This window comes from Mycteria americana, chromosome 6 (genome assembly GCF_035582795.1).
Source record: "Mycteria americana isolate JAX WOST 10 ecotype Jacksonville Zoo and Gardens chromosome 6, USCA_MyAme_1.0, whole genome shotgun sequence".
Lineage (NCBI taxonomy): Eukaryota > Metazoa > Chordata > Aves > Ciconiiformes > Ciconiidae > Mycteria > Mycteria americana.
Genome location: NC_134370.1, coordinates 22,363,023 through 22,389,082, shown reverse-complemented (window position 1 = coordinate 22,389,082; position 26,060 = coordinate 22,363,023). Strand labels below are relative to the sequence as shown.

Here is a 26,060-nt window from a genome sequence, read left to right as displayed (position 1 = left end):
AACCCAATTGATTCTCTGTGTCTGAGCCCTTGTGCAGCACAATTACAGAGTCAAGGCAACAGCCAGTAATACGTTTAGGTCCTTTTACACCTGTTCTTAAACAAAAATTGGATGAGATTATGAAAAGGATTCTATGGCATGGTTTCCTCTTCATAGCAGGAGACTCAACTCAGTGACTCAAGAAGTCTGTTCCACTCTGTGATCACACAGTACATAGAGTCATAGTCTTTAAACTCAAAAGGGAACGACTGTTACCATCTAGCTCGACATGTTCGTTATGCAGACCAGACAATTTTATCTGCATCAGACCCAGTAACTTGTAGTTGAACTAGAATGTCTCTTCTGATGCAAAACTGCAAGTGTTGGAGATGCTGAAGCATTCTGGCAAGCTTACCCTCCATCATTAAAAATGACCACCATTACTTTTCCTGAATTTGTGTAGCTTGAACTTTTAGACTTTGGATCTTGTTACATCTCTATCAACTACTTTTAAATGAGAGACTATTCATTTTATACATCTTCTGCTTATATAGGTCCTGTACCCACCCAGCTTCTCTCCTCTTTAAAGATAAGCGGCATCACAAGATGGATAGGAAACCATGCTGAATCATCCACCAGGTTTGTCAGAGAATAAAATCATGGCCTTCCAAGTCTTCAAAGTTTTTACCAAGATACAGGCCAGTGTTCTTTTGGAAATGCACAGTAGCGTACGAGGAATGAAAATATTTTAGTCCCAAAATACAAAGGGCACTGCAGTGTGACTACTGATGAAATCCCACCCGTGATTAACACCTGACTCTCTGATTCACAGGTGAGCTATCTGATGCCATCTGTAGGCAGCGATAGTATATGCTTGCCCCTGTGCAGGCATGAATGTGTACCCACACACACTCCCCACACCCCCCAGCTCATTACAGCACTCCCCAGATTTAGAATCCAAATGAAGGGAGCAAAGAAGGCACTATAACATGTACTAAATATTCACACTATCCCTCCTATTCATGTTCATCTAATATATTCATTGGCTAAAATAACGCGGAGGCGATAAATCTTTGAAGGCATATGCTTTTCATTATCATATGGAAACCTTACACTGAAAGGCCAACAATTTTCACCGTACATGGAAGAGATAGGATTGGATGGAACAGAAACGAAAAGATTTCATTCAAAGCAGCTTCCTGACTGAAGTAATGAACAATCAAACTACAGCCCAAATGAGAAATGACAGCAAAACTATTCAGTTTGAAGTGTGATTCTGCTCTGAAGAGACTGTAACAGCTCTGTGTATTTGCAGGTTTATTGATGATCAGCTACCTCCCCAAATGACGCTCTTCAATCACCAGCAAAGCATTTTCCACCTGCATGTCTAGCTGGCATGCATTCTCTGTGAGCAAGGACAGCTTGCCTTCTAATGGCTCCCAGCCTCGGTAGATACCCTGTCCCTTCTATCCCCACCTTCAAGGAGAGCTCGGCTGCCTGAGAAACAGTTCTGTGACAGCTGCAAATTTGCAGCCCAGCATACCCAGGTAAACTGATTTCAGTTTGGTAAGTTTACAGCTGGCATACTAAAGAAAACCTACTATTCAAGATGTTAAGTCATCCCTGCCGTGGGGTGGCAGCCACTACATGAACTGCAGTGCACCTCATGTCAGTTGTGTGAATTGGAGTCCTAGAAGAATCAGCCTGAATTTCTTATGCTTCAGGCACAACCACTCATAAAAATTTCTCTAGTCTAACATGGCTCTCGCAGGAAACTTGTGCTAACCCACCTCACGGATGACTGAATAGAAAGAAAACCCTGTTGATTTACTTCAAAGATTTGGATTTAGGTTCCTCTTACTTCTTCTCCCTTTAAAAACTGTTCTGGTTTTGCCCAGTTAAAAGGTAGCCATAGCAGCAAACAAATGCTTACGTCCTTATCTGCTCAGTAAGTGTTCCAATTCAAAACTAAATTAGCTAAGGCAGTGCAATTTTGTGTCTGGCTACAGGGGATTAGCTCTCATATCTGTGCATTTCACAAGTGCAAACTAAATTGACTTGAAATAGACTTAAAAAGCACCCACAGATGAATTTACACTGATTTAACTAAATCATTTTAGAACCGTGCTTTTAAACCAACCCAACCTCAGCTAAAGCTGACTAGCCTAAGTATAAACATTACCTGCACACTCATGCTCTGCATCCTCTCTGCATTCAGGATAAACAATTATTCCAAGAGAATAAGCAGGAAGATAAGCAAGTAACATACCAGTAGTCTGTCCCTGTTTAATCTCTTCAGCGGTCCTGTCTATCAGGACATAGAGAGACCACACAACGCAGGTGATGGCGATGATATGGAATGTTACAGAGCACATGATCTTCCTCCTCTCACTGGCCGTCATCTGCAGCTTCTCCCACTGGCAAGAAACCCAGAAGCAAGAGATTAGGTGTTTATTGTAGTTACTAGAGAGTATAAAAAGAGAAGATCTTTTATATACAAGATCTTTTATACAAAAAGAGAGTATAAAAAGATAAGAACAAAAACCAGGCAGGAGACCAATTTCCTTCTAACACAGATTTTAAAAGTCAGACGGCATTATTGCTCTGACCACCGCACGTGTGCGACGGCTGGCAGCTCACCTGCTGTGACGGGAGCCATCCTGGTGCCAGAGGGGACCTCCAGTGCTCAGCTCCGATCCAGAGCCTCGGCACAATGCCATCGCACCCTGCTTACCCATGCAGGGGCAACTCCAGCACAGAGGGACCCTAGCGCAAAGCCTTGTGCAGCGCAAGCAAGGCTGCTCCCTCACGTGTTCCCCACTCAACAGTGGGCACCCACAGTCACTGCTGAGCATCATGAGTGGCAAAGGGTACCCTTGCTCAGGCAGGCATTCAATAAAACACTGCAATAAAAGCGTTACATGATCCAATTGACCAGTGTGTGTAAGACATCTCACGCTGAGCTCTGTTAGAGTCCCTCGGTGCACAGTCAAGGCTGTTTAGCTCAAGGCTGTTTAGCTCTCACCTCCTACCTCTGGGGGTTTCATGCAATCTTTACGTATATTTAACACCACTTACAGCAGCGACACCCGTATTTTATTTTCAGTGTTTCAAGTGCACTTAAATACATGTGCCCTAAGAATATACAGTAGAACTGGGATGACAGCTTTTGTAAGTGAGCGCACGCAGCAAATTAAATCCCCAGACCTGCATCTATCAATAATGTTTATACAGCCCAAATAGAAACCACAAAGTCAGGTTGCTGTCATTTAGGAAAGATGCAAAGAAACTAGACAATTATTATAGATGGTTCTAATATGCAAGGAATTGTTCAAAAACAGCTTTTATTTTTTTTAACCTGAGACACCCAAAAGCTTTTTTAAAATTATTTTTTGGCAATTTCCCCTATGTATGTGATGAAAGTTTTTGCACGAGGGATACACATCCCTCAGCATATCTGCTTGGAACAGAGAGTTAAGATGGGCTTTTCTCACACTTTCACAAAATATATGCTGGGGCACATAAGCTTCTCATCCATACCTATGTGTTTCTAGAGAAGTGCATTTAATGTCTCCTAGAATAATTTGTAGAAAAAGAGGACTTTGAAAAGGAGGAATAATGTGGAAAAGAGTCAGGATGACCTGACCGGTATGATTGAGATCGCCCATTATGTTGAATCATTGTTTCCACTGCTACAAGAATGGTTGAACCCTGAAACAGAGACTTTGTGATCCTCTCTGTCTTGCCAACAAACAATCTCTTTGGCCAGTCCAAGCCACATCTCCAGTTCTATGGGCATCTAAATCCCATCATGGCACAAGAATTGAAGAGTTCCAGCAATGACATGCTAGACTCATGTCATGCTAGAAAGCTATATTCTTTCAATCTTCTCAGAAAAAGATTGGACAAAACATTCCCTTTGGATGTTGTATTTTAAACAGAAAATTGCTTGTGCATCTAAACAAAGGTGTTTACTTTTGATAGAAAATATAAATTAATTAATTTGTCAAAAAGTAAGCATGTGAAATCTATTTGTGAATGCTTTTACAAAGCCGTGAGGACTTGTGTTTTGACTAATTTATATTTCTCTTTTCTGTTCCACAGCTTGAGCTCCTCCGCTGGACAATACCTCCTGTGAACTGCTGGCTCTGCAGCCACCAAACCAACCCGCACCACCTCATCTCTTCAAGAGCTATGACTGCACAGCAAAAGAGAAGATATTCTGCAAACTATGTGCTAGCCCAGGGAGGAAACTAGAATCTGTAGGTCCCTGCTGCATTATTCCGATGACACAGCACGTGGCACTTCCCAGTTAAAACAGTCAGCAGTTCTGGGTTTTTGAAGTGCTCTTAAAACAAAAAATTCAGCAGAAAATTTAGATTTAATGTCTTCTTTTTTCCATTGAAATTTTAAAATAAAGCATCCCTCTCTTCTCTCCCCCTCATCTTCACTTGAACCGTGACACATTTTGTTTCTCGTCCTCTCCCCTTAGTAACTTACTGTTTGAACAGCCCAATGCTGCAATACAACCTTAAGATGCTGAGGAAGTTTAATTCCATTTCTACCCTACAGTCAAGCACAAGCCCTATTATTTGTCCCATCCTGTCCATAATCACCAGTTCCAGACTGTTTTCTCCTGACTGACAGGATATCATAAAGGCTGAGTTGAAGATACAGAGGCAGCTTATCTTCTGGCTGCAGCTGAAGCTCTAAAAAGACTCTTTAGACATATTTGAGAGGTAAATTCCTTCTTCTTCTGTTTATGGCTCTGTCCCTCCCTTCTGGCATCTGGTCTCTTTCCCACAGATGACCTGTTCAGATACAACTAATGATGCTGAGTGACTCATTTCTGAAGGTGCCCAACAGCTTTTTCTCACGGGGCACAAACAGTCAGAAAATGTTTCCCACCCACTCCAGGCAGAGACAGCACAGAAAAAACAGCAGCCAATTGCCAACTATAGCAACTCTTTTTACCTGGGATTCTCTAGAGTAATTTCTTTCATGTCCTATGGCTGGGCTGTGCAAAGTGTTGTCTATGCAGATAACAGAGCCTATGACGGCCAATATTGCAGCTCAGAGGTACTACACTCTGTGCCAAGGGGCTACCAAGGAAAAATCTGCAGTTCTTAGAAAGCAATGATTCACCGCAGTCATAAGCAGAGGTTGTCCTATCAACCGGACATGCTAAGCTATACACTTTGCAGACTGTACATCTCCGTAAAAATATAAGAGGTGTTTGAAATCTGCTCTACTTTCTGCTAGGAGTCACTTTTAGGAATTGGACAAGTTCTCACAATGACTTTCGGATGGCTGCAGTCCGGACTTCCCACCCTACATGATTTAGGCTCATCATAATTGAATTTTATGTTTCTCATTTATTCTAGTTCTAGACTGAGGTTATTGTTATTAACCTCTTCCACTTTGGCAGATGTGGCAAGATTTGTCTGTGCTAAGAATACCAGTGACTTCCATCTCAAAATCCTGATGGTAAGGACCAACTGAAACTGAAAGCCTGGAGGATGTCCTGCTGGGGGACTTCAACCACCCCGACATCTGCTGGAAAAGTAGCACGGCGAGCTATAGGCAATCCAGGAGACTCCTTGAATGCATTGAGGATAACTTCTTAAGCCAGGTAATACACAGCTCTACCAGAGGGGATGCGATACTGGACCTGTTGGTCACCAACGCAACTGAGCTAATAGGTGACGTCAAGACTGGAGGCAGCGTGGGCTGCAGTGATCAGGCACTGGTGGAGTTCACCGTCCTGAGGGGTATGGGTCAGGCGAAGAGTAAAGTCAGGACCCTGAATTTTAGGAAAGCAAAATTCCAGCTCTTCAATAGGATCCCCTGGGAAACTGCCTCAGGGACAAGGGAGCAGAACAGAGCTGGCAGATCTTTAAGGATGCCTTCCATAGAGTGCAAGAGCTCTCGATACCCAGGTGTAAGAAATCAGAAAAGGAAGGCAAGAGACCAGCACAGATGAGTCGAGACCTGCTGGTCAAACTAAAGGGCAAGAAGGAAATGCACAGACAGTGGAAGCAGGGACAGGTAACCTGGGAAGAGTATAGAGACACTGCCTGGTTGTGTAGGGATGGGGTCAGGAAGGCCAAGGCACAGCTGGAGCTGAACTTGGCAAGGGATGCAAAGAAAAATAAAGGCTTCTACAGGTATGTCAGCCAGAAAAGGAAGGTCAAAGAAAGCATAAACCCCCGATGAGCAAGACTAACAAACTGGTAACAACGGACGAGGAGAAGGCCGAGGTACTCGAGAACTTCTTTGCCTCAGCCTTCACTGACAACCTCTCTTCTCACACCTCTCAAGTGGATGGACTGCAAGACAGGGACTGGGGGAGCAAAGGCCCTCCCACTGTAATGGAAGATCAGGTTCGTGACCACCTGAGGAACTTGAACATACATAAGTCTATGGGACCTGACGAGATGCATCCCAGAATCCTGAGGGAATTGGCTGATGTAATTGCCAATACACTCTCCATGACATTTGAAAAGTCATGGCAGTCAGGTGAACTCCCTGGTGACTGGAAAATGGGAAACATTGCACCCATTTTTAAAAAGGGTAGAAAGGAGGACCCTGGGAACTACTGACCTGTCAGCCTCACCTCTGTGCCTGGGAAGATCATGGAACAGATCCTAGAAGCTATGCTAAGGCACATGAAGGACAGGGACGTGATTTGAAACAGCCAGCATGGCTTCACCAAGGGCAAGTCCTGCCTGACCAACCTAGTGGCCTTCTATGATGGAGTGACTACATCAGTGGACAAGGGAAGAGCTTCAGATGTCATCTATCTGGACTTCCGTTGAAGCCTTTGACACGGTGCCCCATAACATCTTTCACTCTGAATTGGAGAGATGTGGATTTGATGGGTGGACTGTTCGGTGGATGAGGAATTGGTTGGATGGTTGCATCCAGATGGTAGCAGTCAATGGCTGCATGTCCAGATGGAGATCAGTAACGAGTGGTGTCCCTCAGTGGTCCGTATTGGGACCAGTACTGTTTAATACTTTCATCAATGACATAGACAGTGGGATCGAGTGCACCCTCAGCAAGTTTGCAGGCAATACCAAGCTGAGTGATGTGGTTGACACGCCTGAGGGACGGGATGCCATCCAGAGGGACCTGGGCAAGCTCGAGAAGTGGGCCCGTGTGAACATCATGAGGTTCAACAAGGCCAAATCCAGGGTCCTGCACCTGGGTCGGGGCAACCCCCAGTATCAATACATGCTGGGGGGTGAAGGGATTGAGAGCAGCCCTGTGGAGAAGGACTTGGGGGTACTGGTGGATGAAAAGCCGGACATGAGCCAGCAATGTGTGCTTGCAGTCCAGAAAGCCAACCGTGTCCTGGGCTGCATCAAAAGAAGCATGGCCAGCAGGTCGAGGGAGGTGATTCTGCCCCTCTGCTCTGCTCTGGTGAGACCCCACCTGCAGTACTGCCTCCAGCTCTGGAGTCCTCAGCACAGGAAAGACATGGACCTGTTGGATTGGGTCCAGAGGAGGGCCACAAAAATTACCAGAGGGATGGAACACCTCCCCTGTGAAGAAAGGCTGAGAGAGAGGGGGTTGTTCAGCCTGGAGAAGAGAAGGCTCTGGGGAGACCTTCTTGCAGCATTTCAGTACTTAAAGGGGGCTTATAAGAAAGATGGGGACAAACTTTTTAGCGGGGCCTGCTGCAATAGGACAAGGGGTAATGGTTTTAAACTAAAAGAGAGTAGACCTAGACTAGATATAAGGAAGAAATTTTTTACCATGAGGGTGGTGAAACACTGGAACAGGTTGCCCAGAGAGGTGGTAGATGCCCCATCCCTGGAAACATTCAAGGTCAGGTTGGACGGGGCTCTGAGCAACCTGATCTTGTTGAAGATGTCCCTGCTCACTGCAGAGGGGGTTGGACTAGATGACCTTTAAAGGTCCCTTCCAACCCAAACTATTCCACGATTCTGTGATTCTATGTGGGAGAACAAAAAGGATACAAGCGCAAAACTGGCCTTGCAATACAAATAGCATTTAAGTACCTATATTTAAGTCACCAGATTTATGAAAGCTACTTTTCTATAAAACAAAAATACAGGTTCTAGCAACCTGAAGTACTAAAACCTAGTCATTCACAGTCTAAGAAAAGGTAAAAATGAAAACATGTTTATTGGTGAGCCTTCTTCTACTTACACTGTAATATTTTCACTAAAATATGTTTGTTCCTTTAAACAGAAAAAAAAGCTACAAATTTTAACCAAATTACACTCAGAAAGTGTGATTTAAAGTAAGTTTAACCTGAAATTCTCATATTTTCAAGAGAACTTAAAAGCCGTGTGGATCTCAGAGCAGCAAACTAAAGCAGATAACTAATACAGAACTCCATATTTAAAGAAAATGTGGGTAACTGCAGAGCAAATACCTTTGTGCATCAGCTCTAAAATGTAACTATAAAGAAAAAAATCTGGTTGTTGCATGCACATTTGTGTGTGTGTCTGTATGTACATTTACATACATGAGAGCTGCTGGGCTACAACAGCTAACTCTCAGAGCTGGATTCCACTGATGTTGCATTTGCCAGGCTGAGTGTTAATTTAAATCCTTTTGCACCTATACAAAACTGACCAGACTTACTAAGGAGCCACAGAAACATGATAAATACGTGGGGGGTGCTGCGGGCTCATGGGCAAGGACAGCCTCCTTTCAGAGTGGACCTGGGTTTAACAAAGCATTTCCTTGGGGAAGCAGATCTTGTGCCTACCTTTCGCAAAGGCTTCAGTTTTGTCTCCATGATGAACTCATACTTGCACAGTTCACAGCATCGCGTATCTGAGCTCTTGATCCATTGCTGCAGGCAGGCTTGGTGCACAAAATGAAGACTTCCCGTACAGTGACAGGGGGTAATCAAAGGGCTCTCATCATCTCCTTCACAGTGACATATCCTGAATCAGAAGCAAAGCTGCTCATTAGAAGAGGAAGCAGAAAGGATGTGGAAGAGGCATGTAATATCTGTGATCATACACAGTCGCCCATTGAGGATCCTGGGACATACATATCAAAGGAATGTGTTCCATAAAGGAGCTAAAACTAAAGAACTCCATTGCTGCGCAAGCACATACACAGGCACAAAATAATTGAGCACAGACACTGCTAACTAGACAGTTGCTTTCTAACAGATGAGGCGGACACACAGAGTCTGACAGAAATGCAGTATCCAAAAGAAAAAACAGGGTAAGAAATGACAACACTTCATCTAGAACAATAGCACTTAACTGAAAATAGCATTTAAACAGATCAGACAGCACTTCCCAAGACAAATATGCACAGAGAGGTACAGCTACTCATGGATTATGGTCTGAAACAGAAGATAAAACAAAATTCCCAAACAATGGTGAAACAGCCCACCCCAGTATCACGAAGAGTTAATTTAGACAGCCTGGATTTTGCACAAGAGAAGTGATTATTTCTAGTGCCAATTGCTAAGAGACAGATCCATGCTGCAAAGCTACAGGACTGAATCTCCCCAAAATACACCTACTCTAAATGGACTAATGGCTCTCCAATTCTTACTTTGCAAGAGCTGCTAAGGAAGCATCAGCTCTGCAAAATTCCCCATTTCCCTCACAGCCTAACTGTGCAGACAGCAAGGACACACGATATAGTGTTACTACCAGGTGCTGGCATTTGATTTCCAGCTTCAATTTATACACAACCCTTGGGCTGCATCAAACAGCACTAAGTCCTTCTAACCATGTGGAAGAGGTCAGGAATTGAGAGGAGGATGGTAAGGAGCTCAGGGAACAAATATAAGTTCCTAAGCATATGTGAAGTACATCCTGGCATATTGCCATCCCTGTCTATTACTGAAATCTCTTACTGATGTGTAGCATCTTGCCTCTTGCGACCTTGCTGATAGCTGGCAAGTGGAAATGAAGGAGTGGGTGGATTACAACAGCGTCTTGTTGATAACAAGCCAGTACGGAACTAGATTTTGCTGGTAACGAGGGGGGAAATCAAATAATATTGGCAAGTAGTAACAAAGCCAGCTTCAGAAAGTGCTGTCAGGGTGGAGAAAAATTAGGATAGTAAAACGCTAGGTAGAGGGATGGGACATGTGCTCCTGTACTAGGTGACTCCTCCTCCTCAGCCACATTTTGGAGCTGGGATGGGGCAGACCTGCAGACAAGTCACTATGAAGACAGTCCAGAGCCGGCTGTTCCCACCACCTGTGCACACGATTAATCCTCTGTAGCTGGAACAAGCACACCCATCCTTTTTGGATCTCACACTATGGACATCACACAGGCCCACCACTAACACCCAGCGCTCAGATCCTGCTTTTGACTAAAGCATCCAGAAAGCCTTTTACAAATAAAAGAGTGCAGTGGGATACAAACTGTGAGGAAAAGATGAAAAAACCCCAAACGTAAGCTATATTGACCTGATCTCAGAAGCAATTTTCAAACAGCCTGTTCTCCTCCTGACTCCCCACCCTCTGACCAAACCAGCAGTGACTGTCGGGACAACGCATTGCTCATTAAAAGCTAAGACATGTTCAGCTTGGCCTTTAATATGTGTAGCTGATTCTCTCATGATATTCCCAGTTTGGGCACTGATAAGAGAAAAATACCATCTCAGAACCCCAAACTGAAACAAATTGCAAGAGAATTTATTTGACTCCAAAGGAAATTCTTTTGCTTAGTAGCCTTGTTAAGTGCATCAGAGGGGTGCAGGACAGCAGAAAGAAGGCTGCATGCTTCAAATTGCACATATTAAAGCAAGGTGACAGGGTGAAAGAAAAGACAGAAGCAGCACAAAGGCAGGGGAAAGCAGAACGGTCACCACCGCACATGGGAGGGCTCGAAGGTAGGTGGTTCTCTGGTAGACCAACCTGCAGGTATCCCCCGATGTGGACACCGGGGAGAGAGGGGGGAATTTTTCTGAGAGGGGGGAAGGGCAGTCAAGGTCACTGTCCTTCTCAACTGAACAGAGCGGCGCCCGCTGCTCTTTTGTTTTCAATTTCACTGAGGTGCTGTCCTCAAAGACATCATCATCTCCCATATCATCAGAGCAGAAGTCCGTGCTTTCCACCAGCACGCTGGAGGATTTCTCAGCTTGGAAGTGACTGGAATAGCTCTCCAGTTCGTGGAACTTATGCAGGCTGCTGGTGCTGGAGGTGTGGGAGAAGGAAAAAAGGTAACGCAACAGTTTTTTGCTCCTTGAGGTGTCATGGTCCACTTTGTCCTCCAGCAAGGGGATATGTACAGCGCTGTGGTTCTCTGCTCCTCCCGATGAACTTGAGTAGTTGGAAAGGGAAGGGATGTAGGAGTGCTTAGAATTGCTAAAAGAAAGAGGCCTGAGATTCAGCGGTTTCCTCTCTTTAAGATGAAATTTGTTAATCCTTAAACACTGCTCTTGAGTCAGGGTCAATTTGCCTTCTGAGCGTATTCGCTCCACATAGTCAAAGCACTCACTGGTGCTCTGCGCCTTCTGGTCCACGTCATTGAGGGACTTGGAGAATTTCAGAGTGCGAGTGGGCTTTACATTCTTAGCAGACCTGAGTGCCTGGCCCCGATCCTGCCCATGGGAGTTTCTCTTTGCTGCATGTAACGTGTCCTGACAGATTACTGTCACAGTGACCCCTTGTGTCAGAGGGCTCTGGCAGTGAGGATTTTTCAAGACAACAGCAGACTGCACTGGACTGTGATGACAACACTCAGAAAACACTGCACTGGAACTGCATGCAGAACAGTGGAATAAAAGCACAGAAAGTAAAAAACAATTACATAAGAGAACACATACAATTAAAAGTGAAGAAATGAGAATTACGGCTAGTGTGGGAATGGCAAACATAGTGGGGCCAAACAGTCAGTGGGATTCAATGAAGCAGTGTTAGACAGCAGTTGAGTCAAACAAATGGGATGCTTCACATGGGAAGCCCACATCGCTTACTTCCCCATACACGTGCTTTTTCAGTTTTGTTTTCTCTTAATTTGAACCTCGCACGAGCCTCACTGTAGCCATGCAAACAACACACTTTACCTGCAGATGTCCTGGTTGGATGGTGTAACAGAAGTCCGAGAGAAGCTATGAGGGGCAGAGATAGAGGTTGGACTTCCAGCCTGCAGTGAAATTAAAACAAGCAAACAAACAAAAAAGCAAGTCACAAGTCAGAAGAGTTTGGTATGCACAGCAATCACCTTCAGGGTTAAACACAGCATATGGAGTCAGATGTCACTCTACATCAGATATTCAAGGGCTAGTTGCAAGAAAGTGCCTTTATTGTCAAATGCTAGAAAGGGAGGTCACACAGCCTCATCCTTGGAAAAGTAGTCATCAGAACAGGAACGTTTTCCCCCAAGGTCAAATGCAGCCATCTCTGGAGCGGAACCTGCCAGCTGTCAAACATTGCACAGAACAATAGCTCAGGAAATGAGCAATGCTACAGTAATTAGAATAATTAGATGGAGGTGTGTGTACAGACTAGTTGGAATTTAGCTACCAACATAATAGCTAATCCTTCCACTTATAATGATGACAAGAGATTAGAGGCTTGGGTTTTCTTTTCACAAGACAGAACCATCAGTAATTCAGTAACTCAGACACTATTTGGGGACTTATTTTCCATACTAGCATATGCACATGAGCACCATCTGCCAAACCAGACCATTCCCTGAAGTACTCTTTGTACTTTGCGAGGCCTTTCATCCTGCTCTTACTCTGACAGGATCTTCCACCTACTTGGAGAAGAGGTGTGGCAGCAGTCACATTCGTAAGACCCAACAAGAGCACAGTGAGAAATAGAGTAACTGAAGAATTCAGAATTCAGCTGAACTACCCCAAAAAAATAAAGTTAAGCTCTTGGCATATTTATCACTTAATAGACAAGCCTCTAAAATCAATATAAGAATGATTATTGTCTCAGAGTTGGGACTCGATGGGCTATTATTAGAGGCCTTTTCTGCCACTATATTCTGTGGGTCACTAACAGAAACTTCTCGACTCTTCTAGAGGTTTTGGTGAGGAGGACACCTGCTTTGATAACCTCGTAATAGAGAATCTTTAAACCTCGTTCTCCCCTGTTCTACAGCTGCTGGATAGGCTGTGCTGCTCACCCACTGCTGCAAAACACTGCTCGCATTTCAAAATTCAAACAAAGGTTTACAGCTCTTTTGATCTGCAAAGCAAAGCCTGAAACCCAGGAAGGAACAATGCAATCAGCAGAACAACAGAAGTGTCAACACCATGCTGGGCTGCACAAAAACCAGCACAGCCAGCACAGACCTGGGCCAGGCAAGTGCACAAACCCAGACTAGGAGAGACCTCAGGTCATGAAAGGTGTGTGGCCACAGAAGCATGCTGTGCCCAGCCCTGTACTTCAGCTTGAGACGCCAGAGCTAGCTCAGTCATCGCTGCTTTGGTGATCTCTGGTCATGGTGCAACACACACGCACACTATATCTGTCTCTGGTCTCTTCAAGTCTACACTTCATTTATTAAAAGCCCCTATGGTATATTTAAACAAGGCCACTGCAAGCTTTTACACTCTCATAGCAAAAGCGAAGTTCCTTGTCACACAATATACTCTTCTTTCTTTGCGAGAAAAGATAGGTATACTAGGATACACATGCTACTTTATAAATACAGATACAACCATCATCTTCCGTGTTACAGGACTCATCTGTTAAGGTTTTGTTTCTCTAGCCAACAGCACTACAGAGAGCAATGTATCTGGCCTCACGTTCGGATGCCTCAGGTGCACCGAGCCTGAAAAAACAGGTATCCATTTACAGCTGGGTCTGCAAGAGTCGAGGGCAAGACTCAAACACACACCTCTCGATCCATAGCAAGACACTGTAACTTATTTCCCATCCTACCCAGCCAGGTACATGTATAGAAAAAAACCCCAGAGAATAACCTTGGGCCAGAAAGCAAACTGAACTATGTTCTGACTGACAAAACAAATTAAAGACTTAAAGATCAATTATTGGCTGTATCCTGGAAACTATGGTTCTTTACATTTTACACCATTTGCACATGCTAATGATTTCGGATACTGATCATACAATGAGGTGAATTCAGGTATTACTTGGAAATTTGCTCTCTGTTTGATGCTTAACTTCTCCTAAAAGCAGGTACATCTCTGACTTCAAATCCTGTCTTTTAAAAAGAGTTTGTGCAGTAATTACTTTTTTTTTAAAGAAAGACTGACAAGTTAGTGAAAGACCTGACACACTATAATCTGCTGCTATAATTATGCAAATGAAAATTAATAAGACTTAAATAATGAATTATTTAAAAAGACATATTTAGCAATCTTCTAAAAACAAAATATTGAACCAGTAAAGCAGCATGTTGCATTCTGCCATGGAAACAGAGCCATATATTGTTGGAACTGAAGTCACAAATCAATTAATAAATCTGTCTCAGGTTTTATGTTATGAGCACATCACAGAAGGTAACCTGCTTAGAATGAATCCAATCTCTCCACTCCTTCGCTTTACTAATGAAGCTTTCCAAAAAAGGACAGGGGTATATATGATGTCACAGTCTAACAGCAGATGACTAGATTCAATGATCCAAAATTTCCTTTCCGAAACCATGTTACTGGTTTCTTGATCCAATTGCCTGGCACCAAGACAGTGTCAAAGTCTCGCGACTTGGGAAACCAAAAGGCTGGGACAAACAAGAAATTGTGGAATTTCATTTGCATTTCAAGCTTACTGTTCTGTTCCTAGATGCCAGTATTGTTCAGGACAGCTTGCAAAAACCCCACATCTGAGGCACGTTTCCTTTTCTCCCTGTCTTCCTGCTTCAGTACAGGAAGTCCTTTGCTCCATCTTTATACATAATGCAAATGCAACCAAAATATGAACAGAAGTTAACACACTTGGAAAGGCACCACAGAGTAGAACAAAACACTGGAGGATGTTACGCCCCACCCTTGGTTTAAGCTGACGTAAGCTGTGGCTACCACCAAAAGCCATGGTTCAATGAGCCTCCAGTCTCTCAGTCCGTCCTCCTTTCCTCCCATGCTTTTTGCTCGTGAAGCTATTTACACAGCTGCATTGCAAACCAGATTAGGATAGTGAGGTGACGTAAAACTAACCGCTTCTTTTACTGAGCTCGTTTAATGCCAGTCACTTCCCTAGCTTCAGCTGCCGGAGGAACATCAGTCGGTTAGAGCAATGGGCCTCTAATGGCGAGGCACAACTCACTGACAAGAGAAGAGCATAGTAAAATGCAAACTGCTGCCAAGAGCCCAAGAAGTAAGTTCTGCCAGTCCTAGAAGCAGAGGCGCATGCAGCTGACACCAGTCCACACAGCTTGCCTGGGTTTACTGGCTCAGTTACAGCAGCTATCAGGCAGAGAGGTGCCACAGAAAAGAAGAAACACTGGCAGCCTTGGGCCAGACTCGGGCAAAGAAAAGGCAATGTGATGGGTGAATGCAACAGAGAGGTGGATCCAGCTAGCTTGGAGCTCTGACGTTGCTCCCATGCAAGGCTCAGCTCTGAAGAGGCTGGGAAAATAAGCAATCAAAGCCTTCACCACTCCGTAGCTTCTGGCACACACACCATCCTTAATGCTCCAGCAGCAGCCTCCCAAGTAGCAGCACCTTTAGTTGAACTGGCTACTTATGATGGCGACAGCAGTAGGAGGTTTCAAAGCACTCCCTGTCATTGGAGGTTTCTGCCATGCTCATTATGTGATGGGTACCCCAAGCCTTGACAGCCTGAATTCAACCATTCTAACCCCAGAATCACTTGCTGAACCTCTGTGGACTCTCACGCCCTTTGCACGGAGGAATATCACCTCCAGTGACAAGCCTTGGAGCTATGTGCTAGTGAGTTACCCTGTACAGCCAGACTGTTTGCCTAAAATAGCTCAGGACTAAAGGTCAATAGTTAGTTAATTGTATATATTGACATCCCCATCTAATGCAATTCAGTGAGGTCACAGAGTGGCCTTCTGCAATGGTGTTTAGATAACCACAGCAACTCTGAAGGCAGCAATCCCTGGAAGCCTACAGCTCTCTGGAGGGTTGCCATCAGGAAGAAATATATATGTTTTTATATACATATATATACACATATGTGTGTGTGTGTGCGTGCATATATATATATGTACATACGTGTATATATAATGTGCTGCCATAGCTGGTTCTTCTCATTCTGCCTGCACTCCACGAACAGTGTGATCTGTTGGTGAAAGAACTCGGCCTTTTCTGATTACCTCCTTGTGATTACATGCTGCACACCAAAACCCCCACCCTGCCTCAGCAAATAAAGTCATCTTTGAAGTGAGCCATAGTGAACATGTCAATTGCTTGGGTATATTCCAAGATAACCTGCTTATCTGAGATGGCACTTCTGGGTACAGTTGCTGTTGTCTCACTCTGGGCTGCACTTCAGTACTAGCAATTATACCTCATTTTAAAGAACAGGGCCTATCACATTCTAAAAACCTTATTAAATTATTCACTGAAGGTAAAAAGGTAGAAACAATTTAACTCCAGAAGAATTCCTCCACTGATTGGAAGTCTGGAGGAAGCAAAGAAAGGTTTTCCCCCACACCTGCAAACTTCATCATTTCTAGGTGTCACATGAATAGGAACAATACTGCGGCCCTACTATTTGTGCTACAAACACACTTAGAAGTCTCAGCTAAGGACCTGGAACTAACATACTGAGCACTATACACATTTAATAATGGAGCACACCTCTCCTTCAGGCAGACAAAGCGTTAGAGTAAAGAAGCACGATTTTCAGTCTTTTACTCAGGAGGAACTGCAGCACAAGGAGCTTCAGACAAATACAAATTTAGCAATAGAGCAAGAAGCCAAACACTCCACAACCCAAATTTCAACCTGGTGTTTTAACTATGAGTTTGCCTTTATTTTACACTGTGATGAACCCATTTCAAAACTATGCTCTTCTGATGGCCTATAAAAAGATATAAAATAAGAGAGCAATAAGAATCCTAAAAGGTAGCTGCACTTGCTGTCAAAAAGACCGATGCTAAAAGATGTCTCTGGTGCCACTAGACCATTGCAGCAGTTTCTGTCTGCGTCTCTTGCCTGTAAGAACAACGGGAGCACAGTGACGATCTTCTCCACTGAGCCAATTCCAACTACCACCAGTCCCTCGGGGATTAACCATAGCAGGTGTTGGCTAAGTGGAGACATCTCCCCCCACTGCCCCGGAGCTGTCCTGTCCCAAGCACAACCAGTGATCGAGGCCCACCACCTTTAATCCCCCCAGCCCCAAGCAATGCCCCTGCACTGCGACGCTTTTTCAGCACCGGGATGACAGTGCTGCGATCTGTAATGGGCCGCGGGGAGTTTTGTTCAAATCAGCTTTGCCTCTCCTGGTATTAACACATCACAATGACAAATGTGGCAGAAGCACATGGGAAAGACAGAATCAGAGGGATGGTTATCACACCCTGTGTTTTAGAAGAACTCATTGCCAAAGAGCTATTTTATCTCTCTCACACAGATCCTATTTAAATGTGTATTAAGAAGGAAAGGCTGCTGCTAGACATGGACATGGCAGGCACTTATCTTGCACGGTACATCTCCAGAAGCAGCGAAAGCCCCAGGCTCTGCTCCCTCTTTATTTTACACCACAGAAACCAAGACCAACCACCCCATACCTGTTCCTCTGGCAGGATCTCCGAATAGACAGTGATCTAGGAAAGAAAACAACAGTGATGGGGGCCTTGTGAAAAAAGGCACCAAGTGCCACTGCAAGGCGCTCCGTAGCTAACCTGGCTAGTCTTCAGACAGGGAAAGGACATCTACGAAGACACCCCGGGAATCTGACTGCTTGTGCCACCCCTGCCCCATTCACCTCCCCTCCCTTTGACAGGGGCAGCCCCAGCCCCATCTCATCCACAATGGCAAAATTCAGTTCTGCCTGCTGTGCCGAGAAGTCCTGAGCCTGCGCTGAAGGCAGCAGGGAGGTCTCGATTAATCCCAAGGGACACATCCATCATTTCTCTCAAGCCACTGCAGAACAAATATAATTGCTTGGCTCCAGCCATCCACCAGGATGCAACGTATTTGTGTTTTTATGCTTTCAGCAAGTGCTGTATTCCACATACACACTGGCTGATGGCTCTCGCTAAAGTGCACTGCAGCTGTAAAGTCTCCAAAGCTCATCTGTGGAACAGACGTGGCTGTTTCACTGCACGCGTGCCAAAGGAGGCCCCCAGCTGAACACCCAGCACAGCCAGGCAGCAGTGCAGCGAGCCCAACCAGCCATGCCGAGTTTACTGACCTGACACTTGAAATAGCCAGAACAGGCCACCTATGGACAGACAGGACGCTGCGAAGGGCAGACAGCCCTGCTGACAGGCTGGTTTTGAGAGCTTTCCATAAATACCAACATGGCAGGATCAAACATCAGTAACTTCTGGTCTTCTCCATTAAGTTCTCTCTACCAGACTCATGCCATTTTGACTTCCAGTGCATATTAGAATCCAGTGTCTTTAGCTGGGATGAGATGAATTATTAGAATGGAGAGTGGGTAAAAAAACTGAGGCGGGGGGGGGAGGCGCAGGGAAAAGATGTGGGAAAGAGGCATGTGAAATTTTCAGGATGATCAACTCCACCATATAATTTTGGCAACAATTTGATAGGAACCAGCAGTCAGCTGCTGGCAGAACTTTGTTCCATACTTTATATAACGTATATGACTATAATTAAAATTATGTCTAGAGACTAGGAGCGAAGCTGAAGTCAGCTTCCCCTCATTCTTCCTAAAGAAATCTAAAGGAGGATTCTGGCAGGAACTTTCTCTAGAGATACCAGAGCCGAAGGCACTAGTGAAAGGAGGCTACCTATCCTTTCAAAATCTCCCCCAAGTGTAATTCAACCTGCCTATAGCACAGGATTAATGTTGACTAAACCCAGTAACAACTACACAGGTTCTGCAGGGAGAAGAAGGAGGAAAAAAAAATATGGCCCTTTGACTTTAAAATCTTCCTCAAAATACCTTGAATGGACTGAGGGAACAAAAGAGGAAAGGAAGCTCCTGCAGGTTCCTCCTTCACAGGGTGCCCTCATACCTACATGAAGCAAGAATCCAGCCCCGGGAGAGGGGATCTATCACAGCTCAGGGAGGCTGCTGCACTCCTTACCAACACGACGGCACCCTGCCCCAGCATGAGATTACTTGCCCTTGTGGGTGGGGAAAAGAACACATCTTAATCTTCCCACTATACAATTTTTCCCGTCTTCTCCTCTCCCCAATAGCTCGGTAGAAGGATTTTTTTTTTTTAGTTTTTTTAAGCAACTTCTCTTTCCCTACCCCCAGGCTCATGTACCTGAACAGAACACCTTCGAGCAGCAGTTCTTTTCAGTAAGCCTTGGTCATCTGATAGACTACAGGATAGCTAAGCTCTGCGACTGAAAAATCTGGACTGCTTTTCTATGGACGAATGCTCACTGAATCCATCAAAGCTTCAGGCAACAGTGGACGTGTATATTCATATGCTTTTCTAAATCTGTTCCAAGCTGATGAACAGCCCAAATGGATTTTAAATTTCATAGCAAGCTTAGGCTACCGCTTTGCATCTGCACTGGCTGCCATTCAGCCCAAGAATAATTTAATACTTTACAGTGTGCTTCTGCTTAAAAGATAAAACTGTACAGGCCTTCAGAAAAGACAAAGCATTTACATTTTTTAAGGAGTGCACTTTTGATTCCTTTGCTGTGATCCCAGTGTTAGCATTTTCAAAGTTTACCCCTTAGAGGGCCACAAAAATAAGGCTACGAAGTGCTTCCCCACGACGCTAAAATCAGCCCTCCAGAGCAATCAGATGACAGGAACAGCACACAGATGACCTGAAGATATTTCCATACGTCACATCATCAGTTTCAGGATACATCAGACACTTTAAAGCTAAACAATATCACTAATTTGAGGATAACTGTTTACGGACCAGCTTTGTTAGTGACCTCGTTTAATCTGCTTGTAAGCACAATTCCTTTATCTAAGAGCAGAGGGCGTGAATACCACCACTGTGAAAATCCCTTTTTTAGCTGCTCTCAGTGACTACCGTGTTTTAGGGTCGATTTCATCTATATTTAGAGGACGAAGCTTCTATAAAGCTTAATTATTTCTCTGTGTGGCTTGTACGATGAAGGCATTTACCAGTGAATGGTGGCTTCTTGGCAAAAATGCTGGCTTAGGGTGAACAGTTGAGTTGTGGACCCGGGCTGTATAGCCCTGTGCCAATCGGGGGTGTTTCAATCAGCATCACTGTGCTTGAACAGGACAAGTTGGGAATCGGGCCGTGTCCAAGTCCCATGACTAAATCGATTCAACCTGCCTTCCACACCATTTTTTTTAAAATTTCAAAACAAACATAGAAAAGATTCCAGAAATTCAAACGTTTCATGTGGAGCAGACTTAAAAGGAACGTTTGAAATATACACACCAAAAAGCAAAGAAGGGCCTGGAGGAATGCCACATCCCCCAGCGCGCAACAGACTGCACAAAACCTAATGGCACCATATGAAGATCCTCCTACATCTTATTCCCTGCTCCTTTTTCTGCTGCTTCTGGCCTCCACCCCTAGCCAAGTATTCAGGTGATTGTTTTTTCTTGGCCTGGCCACATGTACCAGCATCTCTTCAGCCTCTCTTAGCATCTGCCTCTTGGAGAACTGCCTTTTTGCCCCTTCCTCCCAAGGGATGGCTCCACCTGGCCCCAACACTTGGGGTCTATGTTCAGAGAGGTCCTGCTACCTCTTCCAGCTGATCTCATTTTCAGTGGCACCATCTGTCTGCCTCCCTCCTTGATCACTTTTAGCCCTAGGGCATTGCTTTCCTTGGTCACACCAAGTAACACAGCATCCTCTCTTGGCTAGCGGCTGAGTTCTGACTCAATCCTTTCCACTCATATTGCGCTGTGCAACTGAGAGCAGTGGAAAGATACACAGTAATAATCACAGCAGGTTCATAATGACATATCAGCACCAGAAAGGCTTTGAATCAAGTGTCAGTGCCAAGCATTTGTAGCAGATTTGCTACATTGCTATGCTGTAAGCTAGATTTGGGTGGAAAAATAATAGCTGAAACAGTCATTTGCAGGAAGCATGATCATTATTTCTGTACACACAGCCGCCCCCCCCAACATATCTGGAAATGCAGCATATAATTGATTAAACTCAACTTCGGTTAAATAGCTCCTCTTAAAATGGTGTAGTATCAACAAGCTCCGCAGATTTCAGAAAGGGCTATACAGGCAGCCAAGCATTTCCATACTTTTTCCTTTACATGTATTCAATCTCCCTTATTGGCCAGGTTGTTATATTATTCTAAGCAAAAATAAAAGGCACGTTCCTATTAAACCTCAGAACTAATGAAAAATTTTCCATGTACTCAGGCTTCCACGCAGCATCCTGCTACTATAATCTTTCCTGTTTTGTCCTACGAATTGCTTGCAATAGCCAACCCACCTGTGGACTGCAAAATAAATTGTTGCAGCTTAGCACTGAACTGCCTGGATGTGCAAGGCAGCGTTTGTATGTATGAGGCAAATCAGGGGACTGATTTCACCGATGGGACTTCCACCTCTTGCCCTTATCAGAAGCTATCTCCAGAGTGGAGTAGGTGCACAGAATGGATCAGACACAGAGGCGACAGAGGGGCAGTAAGAACATCAATACCCCTTGGAAGCTCATGTTTGCAGCCAAAAAGTCTCACCCGCTGAACTGGCAAAACTGACTTTTGCTCCCCTTGAGAGCTTTAGCTTTTGCAACACGCAGCAATCATGTCGAACGTCTCAGTGTTTCAAGATGAATGCAAATATTGACGTCTCGCTTGCCAGGGCTCCCAGGGAGAGCTTTGCCAGAGTGCAAGGTCCTTCCCACTGCACTGCCACACTACCAGTTCTCGATAAATTAAGCATGAACTGTGCAGCTTCGTATGGGTACCAAACTGCTGCTGCCAAAAGGCCTGTTGTGCTGAATTTCAGACGCTCTGGGAAAAGTACAATGACACTTAACGATAAAACTACCATCTCTGCTGAACAACGCCTGAAAATCCAATTAAGGACCCCTAAGAAGAGAAGAGCCAGGGTAAGAAGGAACAGGCACAGTCCCATTTTAGAAAAGCACAGATGAGAAGTTATACTCACATGGTATTCATTTCAAAACGCTTTCTGTGAATGCACATTTTCTGATGCTGAATGCAAAACACAATCCCGCGTCACTCCATGATAACAACACCTTCAGCTTGGTCAATACCTTGTGCACTGGACAGTTGCCCTGCTCATTATTTAAGACACCCAGTAATATTGTCTTTCTGCTCCAAAGTGAAAGTTGTCTGTGCTCATATAAACTGTAAATTAAGTGCAGCCACTGTTTGCTCTTGCTGGAGATAGGCATGAATAGCTTCCTATATCCTGAAGTACCCAGAATAGAAAAAAGGGGTTTGAGCTTGTCACAGCCACAATGAATCAGCCTCTCATTAAAAGTCACTATTACCAGCAACATCAACTGTAGCAACGAAGGGTTGAGGCTTATGCACCCCATGAAAAATACTGGCCAACCAGCACAGTCTTGCTTGCATGAAGGCTTTACACAATTGTACTTGCGTAAGCAAAAAGGTGTCAGGCTTCCAGCGGATTAAAAATCTTCTTATTTGTAATGCAGAAGTAGGAGTAGGGCGTGTATTGTAATAAGTTATCTTGGACTGAAGATACTTTTTTCCTAATGGCATAACAAAGCAACTGTGCTTTTGATGTGTCCATTGGCTATACTGAAGTGTGACTAGAATGAGCAGAGCACCGTGCTTCCCTTACAAGAGCAGGGCCTGTAATAGCAAACATCTTAAAATACTTAGATAGTCATGCCCTGATAACAACACATTTCATGGCGCTAACAATAATTCAGTGTTGAAGTGACCATAAAACGTTTAACCACATATCCAATACATATTACAGGATGCATGGCTATACTTAGCTTACAGAGAACATTACATCAGATAGCTTATGGTATAGAAGAACATACTTGAGTGATGTTTTTGGAGCAATTTTCCCCCCAAGATAAGTTCTCAGGCATCTGTAATCTATCTTGCTCCTACCAAGCTAAGGAGGCTGACAGTGTGAAAGAGAAAACCTACTGTAGCTTCCATTTCATTTGACCTGTAAAGAGAGTCTGCAAAACACCAGAGAGTTCTAATGTTTCAGGAGTGACTATCAATGACAGACAGGCATAAGAAGCATTTTCTACTGGTCACATTGTCACATATATCACCCCAGTTTTGAAATGAAAGAAATCCTAGTATCCCCAAGTTTATCAAAGACTGATTTATATCAAGGAACATACCTTTGAGATGTTACTAGAGCGGCTCACGGAATGCCCCAAAGTCTTCTCATTCTGAAAGAGGAAGAACAGGATCACTGCAGCAACAAATCACAGTTATGAGCATATTTTAAAGCTAGTATTAGAAACCAAATTCCACAGAGAAAGTCTTACAGCTGTGGCTTTTAAGGATGTTGCTTCTATTGACATCAGCCTGATTTACTACAATCACTAAATTGCTTTGTTTGCTTAACAAGATATTACTTTGCAGAAAATCACATAGGCAAAACAAGTACAAACTGAGAAATACTAGAACAATGATTTCTTCTCTCTAGGAATACTGCAAAGCCCTTTCCTCAGATGGCATCTATTTTGGAAGGATATTTCTAAGCCCTGCCTCATCTACATCCCAAGGCAAACATCCAACTACTAAAACTGAAAGCTCTTGCTTAAAAGAAAAACAAAAGTAGCACAGTGATGTCCGGAAACAATTGTGAATAACCACATGCATGTCATTTCAGGAGACAAAGTAGAATTACTGAGGAACTTCCTATTTACCACAGAACTCAGAATTAAACTGGAAATATCATACAAGATGGAAATGCAGAAGCTGCAATTCTCAAAACTGGAATCAGTGACGAATGTATCTGTTACTCACTTTTCAGTGCACAGACCCTGACTGATAAGGATGACAATCTTATCTCCTACCAAAATAAACTGTAGGTTTCCCCATGATATTTCATCCTTTAAGGGTTCCTGGTTTCTAAACATCAGTTTATCGTAAGTATAACTGGACATGATTGCTTCACTGGTAAGAGTCTAGAAATTGCCCTGCAAAAGCTTTTCTGAATAAAATCCAACAAGAAATACTTTCTTCTAAACAAATATTACAAACAGAGCAAGTCATAACAGTTGGTTACAGAACAGTATCTATGTTCCTCTAAGTCTATGAAGCTGGGACGCAAATTGGTTTGAGATTTAAACCCCCTGAAAAACAGGGCAAATTTATTACTTTCTCCTATGGATTCTATGCTGGACTAGAGTTTCTAGAAGTGCATTCTTTCACCTGGGATTTTAGGAAGCAAACTCTTTCACGTTTATTCCTGAAGATACTTTAACCTACGAGAGACACTTCAACAGCACCCTCTTTCAGTTCTCATTGGCACTGACTGATGAGAGCTTGCGATCAGAAGTCCTGCACAGATAACAAATGGGGACATAAAAAACCCAGTCAACTGCAGTTACTCCTAGATCAGCTTGGATATAATACACTGGTTTCAGACCTTCTGCCTGTGGTTTGTTACAATTCAAGCAACCTTCAATGACTAAAGCCCAGGTCAAGTCAGCCCGGGTGGCTGGGCACCCAGATGCTACATCCACACTTTCAAGATCCCCGCGCTCCCAGACATTTCTTCCTACAGCACATCCCCAGAACAACTTCGAAGCTTTGTGTTGAGAAAACAGAAGGCAAGACAAAAACTTCAGCCTGTGCTTACAAAAGCAGGCAGTCCCTTCCTTACAGCACCCATTGCCTCTCAACACAGTCCTGGGCACTGCCTCAGTTGATGGATATAAATTGCACTTCCTCCCTTAAAAACGTGATGAAGCAAATACAGGGTTCTGAAATCCTCTGTATGTAGGAGTTTGAGTACCTAGAAGACAGTAAAATAGTCTTTCAGAAGAAGAGAGGAGAAGCGACCAGGGAACCCCGCTCAATTTTGACTGATGGCCAAATTAAAAATCAGCAAGGATCAGTTTAAGGTCTGGAATAGTTGTGGCCTCAATTACCATTGACTTGAATGCCAGATTTGCATTCGGCAAGGCTGAGTTTGATTTTTGAGATGACTATGAGCTTTTGTTACGTAGGTAACAGTATTCCTGGAACAGAAACAAACACATACAGACCCCCAAAAATATGGACATAATAGTTATGTGAAGACTTACATTGGACGGGACTACTGCCAGAACCAGTATGGCTAAGAATTGACTCCAACCGTAAGGGAAGGACCTAGCTGATTTCATCAAAGGCAGTGTAACTATAGCAACAGGAAAAAAAAAAGTTCATTGAAGCTATAGAAGACAGGAGGAAGAAAAAGGGGGCAGGGACATGTTCTCAAGCTATGAAGAAAAGAGACCAACAGAAACTGGCAAGCACAAAGACTTGTCATTGCATCTGCGTGAGGTGTGGGGGGAAGCAGGCTGTGCTTGGCCTTCTAGGGATGGGGGGGAGGTAAACAAAGCAAGGCTATGTGGCACAAGAGAAAATGGTAGCGAAGGGTGGGACCCGTGGCCAACTCTGCCTGAAGCAACGCATACAGCTCCACAGAGGCGACAGTCTCAAATCCAGCCCTAGATGTCAAAGACTTCTGGGTGAAATTCCTAAAGGCAAAATTAAACAGAGCAGAGGTTTCTTCACATTAACTCAACGCTCCCCAAATACTGTTGTCTAGCTGAAGAAGATGCCTGCAAGGCAGCATGACTGAACTTACCCAGGCACCTGTGTTGAAAAGGATGTGCTAAAATTCAATAAGCATGAACAGGCTGGAGGACAAGACCCATATTTGCATAACAAGGTAAATGATGCAGAGCAAACATACTCTTAGCCATGCCACAGAAACTAGTTGTTCTGCTCTGCTCCCAGAACTGATTTCATCTGATGGATGCCAGCAGCCTCTAAGAGACAGATGCTCATATTATCTTCATTGATCTACTGTTGGAAACATACCTATCAGAGGTTTCAGTCAGTAGATGACTGCAAACAGTTGGTTTTGTTATTGAAAG

The 26,060-nt window shown here is 44.0% G+C and overlaps 1 protein-coding gene across 5 annotated transcripts in view; it reads right to left on the bottom strand.

Annotated features, from left to right (window-relative positions):
• The window catches only part of MARCHF8 (membrane associated ring-CH-type finger 8), a 103,213-nt gene that overhangs the window by 5,184 nt on the left and 71,969 nt on the right, over nucleotides 1-26,060 (bottom strand). For 4 of the 5 annotated variants that reach the window (XM_075504979.1, XM_075504980.1, XM_075504981.1 and 1 more), the window contains 4 exons: nucleotides 23,304-23,354; nucleotides 12,007-12,086; nucleotides 8,726-8,906; nucleotides 2,249-2,396 (listed from right to left, as the gene is read on the bottom strand). In XM_075504979.1, the coding sequence (XP_075361094.1) occupies nucleotides 2,249-2,396; nucleotides 8,726-8,906; nucleotides 12,007-12,086; nucleotides 23,304-23,354 (460 nt within the window). Of the gene's footprint in view, nucleotides 1-2,248; nucleotides 2,397-8,725; nucleotides 8,907-10,855; nucleotides 11,702-12,006; nucleotides 12,087-23,303; nucleotides 23,355-26,060 lie in introns of all 5 variants that reach the window. The other variant, XM_075504983.1, reaches the window with a different exon arrangement.